Source organism: Embiotoca jacksoni, unplaced genomic scaffold, assembly GCF_022577435.1.
Source record: "Embiotoca jacksoni isolate LCO1_2020_lvr unplaced genomic scaffold, fEmbJac1.0.p SCAF_30, whole genome shotgun sequence".
In the NCBI taxonomy this organism is placed as follows: domain Eukaryota; kingdom Metazoa; phylum Chordata; class Actinopteri; family Embiotocidae; genus Embiotoca; species Embiotoca jacksoni.
The window spans coordinates 3,344,527-3,355,425 of record NW_027185382.1 but is presented as its reverse complement, the minus strand read 5'-3'; the positions used below and the strand labels follow the sequence as shown (position 1 = coordinate 3,355,425).

At 42.8% G+C, this 10,899-nt stretch overlaps 2 protein-coding genes and 1 non-coding gene across 4 annotated transcripts; 1 reads left to right on the top strand and 2 right to left on the bottom strand.

The window, feature by feature from the left end:
• Window positions 1-680: 680 nt before the first annotated feature.
• Window positions 681-6,774, bottom strand: LOC138207141 (glycerol kinase). Of its 2 annotated transcripts, none has more exons than XM_069164177.1 (21): window positions 6,593-6,774; window positions 6,143-6,216; window positions 5,938-6,044; window positions 5,763-5,840; window positions 5,607-5,686; window positions 5,383-5,520; window positions 5,178-5,287; window positions 5,009-5,075; window positions 4,743-4,760; window positions 3,730-3,765; window positions 3,577-3,644; window positions 3,453-3,495; window positions 3,291-3,371; window positions 3,091-3,169; window positions 2,841-2,937; window positions 2,676-2,760; window positions 2,415-2,535; window positions 2,005-2,148; window positions 1,825-1,914; window positions 1,511-1,597; window positions 681-1,357 (listed from the first exon to the last, which is right to left on the bottom strand). In XM_069164177.1, exons 1-21 carry the CDS (start codon window positions 6,683-6,685, stop codon window positions 1,344-1,346), a joined length of 1,710 nt encoding a protein of 569 aa, XP_069020278.1. In that variant the 5' UTR covers window positions 6,686-6,774; the 3' UTR covers window positions 681-1,343. The 2 variants fall into 2 exon arrangements, with proteins under 2 accessions (XP_069020278.1, XP_069020280.1); XM_069164179.1 differs by having other exon boundaries at window positions 1,825-1,911.
• Window positions 6,775-6,981: 207 nt separating this feature from the next.
• On the bottom strand, window positions 6,982-7,053 carry trnae-uuc (transfer RNA glutamic acid (anticodon UUC)). The gene has a single exon. It is a non-coding gene; the product is annotated as a tRNA-Glu (tRNA).
• Window positions 7,054-7,314: 261 nt separating this feature from the next.
• On the top strand, window positions 7,315-10,890 carry wbp4 (WW domain binding protein 4). The gene is made up of 10 exons (XM_069164173.1): window positions 7,315-7,409; window positions 7,601-7,673; window positions 7,781-7,843; window positions 8,295-8,421; window positions 8,520-8,720; window positions 8,811-8,881; window positions 8,979-9,054; window positions 9,181-9,446; window positions 9,557-9,795; window positions 9,892-10,890. Coding segments are annotated over exons 1-10 (1,320 nt in total). The 5' UTR covers window positions 7,315-7,407; the 3' UTR covers window positions 10,094-10,890.
• Window positions 10,891-10,899: the final 9 nt, after the last annotated feature.

Below are 10,899 nucleotides of genomic sequence, written 5' to 3'. Positions count from 1 at the left end.
ATATGTCAAGAACTAATTGATGTTTACGGAAGTGACATGACGTCACAATATTTAAACCCATCCCACTTTTTCAAGTCGAATCTATTTGCGCTGTTAAATGTTAAATAAACGCTAATTAAGTGAATGCAACACAAAGACACGTCAGTCTAAAGGTCTACTCTTTTGCAGAGGCAGAAAATGCAGCTTACCTTCGTTGTTATGGGAAAACGAGCCTTGATGAACCCTCCCAAACAAACACACGTGCCCGCATGGACCTCCTCCCTCCGTTTTCTCTTCCGGCCAGCTGAGCTGCACCTGCAAGACAATATGCGACACTGCCGCCTGCTGGTCGGGAGAGTGAACTGCAAAGTAAATTCTCAACCTGCTGGAAGGCTATTAAAGTAGAGGGGCTATTTCAGTCTTTACTTTGGTTGAATGCCTTTTAAATTTGTAGATTTTGTGTCTCGCCACTGTACTGTAGAAGTACTGCAAGAGCACGTCCACTTCCTGCTACTTTATGTTTTTACTTCACTACACTTCTCGAACAAATTATGATTTTTACATGCAAACACGCCTGATTTAATTATCCGGCCGCCGTTATGTCCAGCCTGTGTTGAAGACATTAAAGGAGGCACAGATTGACTTCAAACATCACGTAACCACGTAAGGAATTAAAGCCGCAGCATCTGATAACACAGAAATCGATTCATCTTCGCCTTTAATTGCATGTTTGCCATTACAGAAAACATATTTTACAGTTTTTACAAACATTCATGTAGAAGTTCACACTAAAAGCAACATCCTTCTTTTTTTGTAACTACAGACTAACTCACGGTCTTTGCCAAAATCCCAACCTCTTCAAAAATATATATATATATACTGTATATATATAGACTTGTTAGTGCACAGCGGAAAAATATAAAGTGCTCGGAAAAAAACCCTCCTGTTGCTCAAAATGGCAGATCTTTAACAACAAAACATCACAAGATGATTGTTAAAGGACCACGACAATGAAGTAATGCAAATTAGACAAGCGTACTTCAGGACACGCAGCTGTGGACACATTAACAACAACAATCTGAATTACCATTGATTACATACACAAGCTCGGAAATTCATACCATATCAACCCAGTAAAAAAACAGAAATACTGCATGCACACTCTTGCTTAAATTCCTGTCTACCATAGAGAGGGAAAAAAAAACAGTGAGATGAATCATGAAAAAGCCCCATTAAACCGTTCAAAGTCATCCAGATTTCCTACTTTTCTTCTGGGATGGTTTTTGGGAAAGAGTGCAACGAGAGTAGTGTTCCACCATGAAGAGTGAAGGTTTCCTCTCTCCTCTCTGCTTGCTTGAATGCCTTCAGGACTCTGAGCCTGGTTGTGACCCGATGTGGACAGAAACATGGCGAAGAAGAGCAGGTGTTATTTTGAGGACATCAAATCTAATATGGTTTATTCTAACCTTACGTTTCTTTTTATATTGTTTCCTACATGTTAAATGACAGACATCCTGAAGGAGCCACTGACCTGCGATGTATCTCGCACCGACTAACATCAACATGCTGCCCATGATGTAGAAGCCCAGCGGGACGCTGCTGAAGATACTGGTTTCACCTTTAAAGTTGGACACGGAAACAATTTTCAAAGCTCAAACAATTATTATGGTACGACTCGGAGGACTGAAGATCAGCATTGTAGATTTAAATGTAAATATGGGCGTGTTTTAAGATAGACTATAAAATATGTGAACTTGTCCTTTAATATTTGGGCATTTATTTGTCTTGTAAAGCACATTTTGTACATGAATAAAGTTTATAATGATAATAATGTGAATATCTGACCGTTTCCATTACACACAGGTTCCGTCGTTTCCCAGTTCATGGATTTCTGAACCGCCTTTTTCCACCTCGCGTACCGAAACTCGCTTTCTGCTGAGCACAGAGAGAAGTTTGTATAAAGCAGCAGCGATTGATGACACACAGGGCATGGTCGTCGTCGTCCCGTCGGCAGCACGCCGTTACCTTCTGGGTTGATCTGCGGCTCGAACTTCTCCGACGTGACTTCGCTCAGGTCCTCCGGGTTCAGACTCCACACGCTCACCCCCTCCGCTGATCCGGCTGCCATCGCTGCACCGAGCGCCGTCGTCTCCGGCATCGACGGCTTCACTGGAAATAACAATGAACGCGACATTTACAGGTGATAACGACAGTCAGTAGAAGTACGGAGACTTTTCTTCGTTAGAATAACACTAAAGCACCGAGCTGTGTTTTGGGTTGCATTCTGGAGACGGTCTGAAAGAATCTAGAGGCAATTTTGTGCCAGGGAGAACTCACCAGTGGAAGAACCAGTTTGGTCACGGCCAGTTTGTTTAATATGGAACCACGTGGCTCTGCTGTAATAAAGTGAGACAGGAAATGAAAGGACGTCTCACCGACAGGGATGCAGAGAATGTCGGCCTGCAGCTGCATCAGCAACCTGTTGGACGTCATCCCTCCGTCGACCTGGAGCTGAGTCAGCGGGATGCCGCTGTCCTGGTTCATGGCGTCAAGTATCTGCAGCCAAACAGATCTTACAATTAATGTATAAAAACCTGCATCGAAACAAATTTAAAAAAAAAACACTGACGAGACACTTATGAAGCTGGTGCAGGACATTTCTCTGAGGACCATTCAGAGCAGGAGAAAGCTCTCACCTCTCGTGTCTGGAAACAGACGGCTTCTAGTGCCGCAAACGCCAGATGATTCTTATTAGTGAACTGAGTTAACCCGCAAATGATCCTGTGACACGGAGAGAGAGTTGTTAAGAGGGCATGCGCTGCGAGATGTTGGTCACACTACGGAGCAGCTGGTGGTCGTACCCTCTCGCACTCGGCTCCCAGTAAGGCGCATAAAGACCCGAAAACGCAGGAACGAAATAGCAACCGTAGGACGTGCCGACTGATGCAGCCAACTTCTCTGTACAGGGACAGAAACAGGACAGGAAGTGGGATGTTACTGATAATAGCTCCTTGAAATGCTTGCACTTGTTTGTTGCATCTTTTACAGATAATCGAGACATGACATGACACCACAGCCCCGAATATGCGGAGGAGGAGGAGGAGGATGTACCGAGCTCCTCCGATGATCCAATGATCCCGAGATTGTCCTGCAGCCAACGGACCACAGCTCCTGCGATGGCCACGGAGCCCTGCAGAAAAGATGCAGAAAAAACAAAAGGGTTGACGCACAGAAAACTAGTACCAATATGTGAACTATTATTTGACTGTTTACACATTTTAATTAAGAATAATTAGTATGTTATAATGTACCTCTAGTGCATAACAGGCCGGTTGGTCCCGACCCAGTTTGTAGGCCACAGTGGTCAGAAGACCGTGATCTGACAGCACAGGCTGAAAAACACAACACAGGAAAAATGTCACTGTATGCAAATGCGTGCAGATGTTAGTATTTTCGTTCCAAGTCTCCAGTACCTTGGATCCAGTGTTTCTCAGGAGGAAGCAGCCGGTCCCGTACCTGCAACAGATGATAAACCTTTTCAGCTGGATTTCTAACAAAGGAGAAGCCATGAACTGAAGAAGCTCAAAAGTCACGTACGTGTTTTTAGCTTGCCCGTCCTGGAAACACATCTGTCCGACAAGAGCTGCTGACTGATCCCCAAGACACTGTTTACAATAAAATACAGAGATTTTATTGCACATGAAGCACCGTGACAATGTTGGTGACGTAAAAAAACTGAGATTAACTCACCCCTGAAATGGGAATACCTGAAAGAGCCCCTGATTTCTGTCATAAAAGATCATAAAACCATGTTTAGTCAGTGAATGGGAACTTTCTGTTTCTGCTATAACTTGATTTACTTCTGGTCGTAACATGTTTGACAATGGATTATTACTTAAAAATTAAAAAAGACGTGAATTGTCTGTTATGTTAAGTAGAAGCTGATATTATCAGGACCGATTATCAGACATATAAAATCAAACACCTGCGTGCATATTTGATGCTAAAATACCACCAACAGAAAAACGCAAGTTCACAAAAATCTATGAAAAAAAACATCTTTTTTTCATCACTATGAGCAACAACGTCGTCCTGACACTGAAAATACACTGGTCATTTGACTACGAGGCCAAATAACAGAAATACACTGAATTATTTTCATTTCTACCACAGGATTTATAAATAAAGCAAAGTGAAAACACTGAGGGAACACAAAAATGGTGAGTGTGAACCTGCTTTAATTAAAATGTCATCACTCCTACGTGCAGCTTTCCCTTTGGACAGATTTTATTTATTTATTTTTTTAAAAGAGAAGAGAAAGTCGATGAAATAAAACCGCCAAAGAGTGAAGAGATTTAGAAGATGTGTTGGGACGTGGCGGAGGACGAGGGCCTGATTAGAAAGCTGAGGGCGTCATGACAACCGGCTGAGTAGCGTGCCACCACAGAAGCGATGAGGGATGGAGGGGGACCATCCAGTACATTTCCAAAGGAGCCTGTACTGTGTGTACGATGTCATGTTGTTATTTACACTTCAAATACTGCATTCGAATATTAATTCTATGACGTTTCATCAGACTTTTTAATTAAAAAAAAAATTTTTTTTTTATTAAACCTACTGCTTTCTACATAAAACGATTTATAACATGAGCCTTCACCTGGATATTTGGAAATGCACTGCGTGATGGCGTGTTGTTGAGAAGCAGGACGGGTTATTTTTTTTTGCATGAGGAGGAGTAAATAGTGATGGCGAGTGTCACTTACCCGGCTAGAACATATTTTCTACCAGTGAGAGAAGAGAGACAATGGCACACACAGAAAAGATGCCTAAAAGGATTTCTGAGTCAAACTTCATGCACTTCAACAGAGTGAGAGCACGAAAACATCAAATAAACAAACCTCACGTATCTTATTAGTGGGCTGTTTTGAACACTGGACACAGCAGTGACATCATTAAGATTAATAGTTCATATTAACGCTGCTCACAGTGAAATTGTAAGTAGGCTTAAGTGGATTTTGGCGTTGCTCACCATGAGGCCGTATATTTCTGACGAACTCCTCACCCGGGGCAGGATCTCCATGGGGACACCGAAATATCTGAGGGGAGGCGGAGGATTTGGGGTTTGGGTGTCGGAGGCTCGTTGTTATTTACAAGCTTTCAAAGAACCGACAGGCGAGATCGAAGGTCAGCTGTCGTACTTGCACAGTTCCGGGTCCCAGTCCATGGAGTGGATGTTGAACAGCATGGTTCTGCTGGCGTTGGTCACGTCTGTGCAGTGGACGCCGCCGGATTTACCTCCTGTCAAACACTGGTGAGGCCAGACATCAAACACACACATCACACATCGGGTGAGTTCCTCGGCATCCCGACGGAGGAGCGTCTCACTTAACGGCTCATTATTACCCAGATGAGCCAGGAGTCGATGGTGCCGAACATGGCGCGGTGCGACTCCACGGCTTCCTGGACCTCGTCCACGTTGTCCATCAGCCAGCGGAGTTTCACCGCGCTGAAGTAAGTGCTGATGGGGAGCCCCGTTTTATGCTGCAGGACGACAGAAACAAGTCAAAAAGGCTGCAAGACGGCAAAGTTATAATAGCAATTGAAAACAATCAGATAACAGCCTGCACCTTCAAGTGGTTCTTATTCCTTCCAGGAGTTTTGTTGATGAGACGTTCCACCGTCGACTGAGTCCGCAGGTCCAACCACACTGAACAAACAAGCACCCGCAAATCAGAAGCAGTTCGATCTTAAGTTCACTAAAGTAAAGAGATTCACAGCATTACCGATGGCGTTGTAGAGGGGCTCCCCCGTCTCTTTGTCCCACACCAGCGTGGTCTCTCTTTGGTTTGTCACTCCGACAGCTGAAGAAAAAAAAAAACAATCGAGCAACAATTCACAAAAGATTTGATATGTGGACGAAGCGCTGCTTCAACAGCTCACGGTAACTCCTCCGAATACCTTTGATGTTTGAGATGTCGATGTTGAGCTGCATCAGCTTCTCACACGTCCGCTCCATGCACTCGTACACCGACTGCAGGATCTCTTTGGGGTCCTCCTCCACCCATCTGGAAAAGGAAAAACAAAAACAGGGTGAAATCATTTTACATTCAGGGTGCATTTGTTTGGGAACGTATGTACCGAAGAGTGATTCAGACTCACTCACCCTTCTTTGGGGAAGCTCTGCTTGATCTCCACCTGGTGATGGCTGAGGAGCTCTGCTGTCTTTGAATTGAACACCTTCAAACAGCCCAAAACAGCCGGTGTCAACAGTCTCAACAATTATCACCAGTTAAAAATACATCTGTGCAAGAAGTCACGGTTGGTGCTGAAAGAAAATCCAATTTGATAATAAACTATACTGCAATTAAAATTGTAAAAAGAGAAATTGAAAGCAGATTAGGAAATAGTGAACTTTTTAAATCAGAAAAATATTTTTTTTTTTTTTTTTTTTTTAATCTATTTACAAGACTTTAATCTCAGTTATTAAGACATATGCTGGACACGATGCACCCAAGGACACCTGCGGGTCCAACACGTTTATGATGCAGACATGACGACGTCACACCTCCGGTGAGGAGTCCGTCCCGTCCCGTCCCGCCCCGGTTCGTCTTACCAAAAACCGAGTCGAGCTTGTGCCTTGGTCGATGGCAGCAACCAGCGGCCCGAGCATCATCCGGTGTGAGGACGCAGCCATGGTGCCTTTCATGGGCAGGAAACCGATTACCACCCGCCGGCAAAGCGGCTCAGGGCTCCACGCAAACTCGGGTCGTTCAGACGGTGGGTCAGTCGCCGCATTCAAACGTAACGACTCTGGCCCTGAGTGATGACGCACTCATCTGCGGGTTTGCGAATACAAAACATGTCGTTATTAATATGCATTACCCAAATATGATCAAAAAAAAAATCATAAAACTCGTGTTGTCTTTGCTTGCGGGGTTTGAACATCTGTTATATTACATTTTAGAAGAAAAAAAAAAAAAAAAAAAAAAAAAAAAAGAGACGTTCCCATACCGGGAGTCGAACCCGGGCCGCCTGGGTGAAAACCAGGAATCCTAACCGCTAGACCATATGGGACAATGCGACACTGTTACGAATAATCTCGATATGTCCTGAATACGTCCGTCTTTTGTTCGTTATTCATTAAAACACACCGCGTAACTTTTTATTGACCTCCTAATAAACCTTGGTGGTCTTAGCAACCCTGTAGCTCATTAAGCTTGAAAACTTATGAATTTATATGTATTTTTTTATTCTGACGTTTTCCCTGCATTATTTCCAATTTATCTTCCCGGCTTTCCTTTGTGCGGCGACTGCTTATGACGCCATCACCAATGGACAGTGTTGTCATTCTTGAAATGTGTGAAGCGGTTTCCTTTATATTTGATTCCAAGTAAATTCGCCGTTGTGTTTTGACCACACAGGCTTAAAATGTAAGTAATGAGAGATATATACATGTATATATTTATGATGTGTAACACATACTGTTAATTACTCTGCCCTGCCCAGGAATTCAACCAGTTAGCAACGTTAGCTCTGCAGGCTAAAGGCAATCTTGACTCTTTCACGTGTTGTTAATAATAATAATAATAATAATAATAATAATAGTTTGGTGCATTTTCAGGGCTGACTACTGGAAGTCCCAGCCAAGGAAGTTCTGCCAGTACTGTAAGTGCTGGATTGCGGACAACAAACCTGTGAGTCGGTCTACAGATAACAAGTTTTATTGTTTACGAGGACAAATATATTGACACGTTACGCTGATGTTGTTTGTTGTTTGTTGTTTGTTGTTTTTGCTCTGCAGAGCGTCGAGTTCCACGAAAGAGGGAAGAACCACAAAGAAAATGTGGCTGCCAAAATTTCAGAGGTAATAACATGTATTTTTTATATATATATATATATCGGTTTTAAAGCAGGGAGTTGTGGCTGTTTACATCATATTTTCTTCATAAATAAGCATAATTATATTGTTTAATGTTGATTGGTTTGCAGTTGAAGTTTATTTTGTACCTTCGCTGAGTAAAGTTTATGTTTAAATTGAATTTTACATTCAGATTAAATATCAAAATTATCTCTTTACGTTCTCAGAAATGTAGTTTAAAAAAAAAAATATATATATAGATTATACTGCACATATATCATACAGTATTTATCATTAAGGGTCCTCAGTGAAACACACATACACGACTAATAACAGCTAATAAATACATGTCTGGCAGGAGAGATAAGGTCCAGACTTTCCTACCACGACTGTAAAGCTGTCTTCTTATTGGCTACTAGCTGCTGCCACTCACCTCGCACTATCTTTCCGTCTGCAGATTAAGAAGAAGAGCATCGAAAAGGCAAAACAGGAGGAGCGTATGTCTAAAGAGTTCGCGGCGATGGAGGAGGCTGCGCTGAAGGCATATCAGGAAGATTTGAAGAGGATAGAAAGGGAAGCAGACGGTAAATGTTGGATATTAATAATTGTATGCAACCTGCGAGCTCCTCAAGAGGAGTCTTTGCTCTTTTAATAATATTTAAATGAAGTATCTTTGTGTTAGGATCAAGCTCTCCGACACCGGCACCGGCACCAACAAAACCAAAGCCGAGGCCGCAACCTCAGGCACAACCACAGCCCAAGAAACGGCAGAAGAAAGAACAGAAAGTAAACAAAAGGCCCAGAGAGCAAAGAAACATGCAGGTTTGGGTTGAAGGGCGGTCAGATGACGGACACGTATACTTCTACAACACAATAACTGGAGGTGAGGAAATCACACTTGCTCTTTGTTAACCAACATATATCCACAGTATTCTCACACATTTTAATTCATGTCTTTGTATTTTAACAACAGAGTCTCAATGGAGCCAACCGGAGGTTTTCCACGGAGCGAGTTCAGCCTCTGCACAGTCTGAACAAACTAACGTAATTATTTTCTAGTCTGCAGCATCTTGTAGTTTTTATATTCATTTAATTTTAAACGGGGTTTGCATTTATATGTCAACATTGTGTTTCTCTTCAGAGTTCTCCGGGCTGTGCTTGGATGGAAGCTGTCAGTCCTGATGGTTTCACATACTACTACAACACAGTGACTGGAGGTGGAACATCTTTTTAATCTAGTTTACTGTAATTAACTGTTAAATCTGCTGCATTTCTGGATTTTATTTCCTTTTCTTTATGGAGATAATGCCTGGTAATCACATTCTTTTTTCTTACCTCTCAAGAGTCCAGTTGGAAGAACCCAGCAGACGTGGCCTCTACTGAGGTGTCTGCATCCAGCTCCGAGTCCAACAAAGAGGTGGAGAGTCGGGAGGAGCCTTCGACCCCTCAGGAGGAGCCTTCGACCCCTCGGGAGGAGCCTTCGACCCCTCAGCCGGAGCCGCTCTCAGGAGGAGGAGAGGAGAGCTCCAACGGGGCGCCGGCATCTCAGGAGGCTGAAGTCCCAGAGGAAACAGACCAGCAGCCCAAAGTCCCAAAGATCAGCTTCAGGGTGAGACGAGTCCCGTCACTCAACGAGACTTCAGAAGGATCATTTTTAAACTTCCGCTCATCACAATTCTGTGTAGAAAAAACCTCGACAGTTTTCCTCTTTTTTTTTAGAAAAGACAAGCAGAGTCCGACGCCGAGGAAAAAGAAGGAGAAGATAAAACCACTGATGATTTTCCAAAAGAGGATGACAAAGAAAAAAAGAAAGAGGAGGAGGAGGTGGTCCAAAGCACAACAGCTGAGCCTCAGAAGACACAGGAACCGGCAACAATGTGGAAGATACGGGCCAAACGGCCAAAAGGTGTCAATCCATATGGGGTCTGGGAAAAGATCAAGCAAGTGGAGGATCCATAGTAAGTGACGAGAACCTGTTTAATTAGAAGCCCGATAGGATACGTGTGCTAGTAGCTACTGAAGACGCTGTATTTCTTCTTCTTTTTTCTCTCCAGTGCAAAAGTGGACTTACAGTTGCCAAAAGTGGAGAGAAGCGCCGTCAGCGCTCCCACCGACCTGCCGCCGGAGCCCAAGCCCAAGTTCAAGGAGCGCATCATCACCTCCCTGGGAGAGGAAGGCGGACCGGCTTCGTTCAGGAAAAACAAGACACAGAACGGCAAATCCAGGAGCTTCCGACAGAGAGACGATGACGACTGAACCAAGAATTCAAGCCAGAACGCAACAGAAAGAGACTTTTACACAAATAAAACTCTTTTTCTAGGAACGTTTGACGTTTTGATGTACAGTTTTGATTTTTGAAGTGTATTTTTTTTCTTTTCCATATTTTAAAGACAAATTGTTCACAGAAACATATAAAAAAAATCTCAAATCTGTTTCTTAAAACTTAAATATTTTTCTAATCCTAAAAATGTTACCCACTGGACAATTTGTATATTTTTTTTCTGTCATAATGGTAGTTGTATAATCAGCAGAAAGTATGATAATCTTTAATCTTTCTGATAATTAATGTGAGCCTTGTAAGTAAGTCTAGTAAGCGTAGATACAAGAAGCAATTCCAAAAACTTATTGTACTTCCATATCTGTATTTTTTTACCCTTGTAGGTTAAATCTAGTAAATCATCGTTGTGGAAACAGCGTTGCAATGTTTGTCATTTGGATGGAAGTGATTAAAGATGGGAAGATATGATCTTAATAAATGAAAGTATTTTGGAAATTGAAGCTTTTCAATCCCACCTGAGTAAAGACTGATCAAAAATAAGCCAACAGTTAGGATTCATCCGGCTGTCGTGGTGAAAAAAAAACATGAATTTACTGCAAATTAAGAGCTAAAGTGACGACAGGAATCATATTGGAGGTCGCTGGTCAGCTGGCACACATGCAGGGTGTGAGAGTGTGTGAGGCTGATAGGTGGTTTCACCACACCCTGATTGGCAGAGAACCACGATGGACTCTTTACGGTATTTTATGACGTTATTGCTGGTGTGTATTAGAAGTTCAAGGCC

Coding starts and splice junctions, on each gene's coding strand:
- LOC138207141 (XM_069164177.1), bottom strand. CDS start 6,685: ATGAAAGGCACCATGGCTGCGTCCTCACACCGGATGATGCTCGGGCCG. Junction 5,687..5,762: donor GCCCCTCTACAACGCCATCG/GTAATGCTGTGA, acceptor TTGTTTGTTCAG/TGTGGTTGGACCTGCGGACT. Junction 1,598..1,824: donor ACCTGTGTGTAATGGAAACG/GTCAGATATTCA, acceptor CCAACTTTAAAG/GTGAAACCAGTATCTTCAGC.
- wbp4 (XM_069164173.1), top strand. Junction 7,844..8,294: donor TGGCTGCCAAAATTTCAGAG/GTAATAACATGT, acceptor TTCCGTCTGCAG/ATTAAGAAGAAGAGCATCGA. Junction 8,721..8,810: donor CTACAACACAATAACTGGAG/GTGAGGAAATCA, acceptor TTTTAACAACAG/AGTCTCAATGGAGCCAACCG.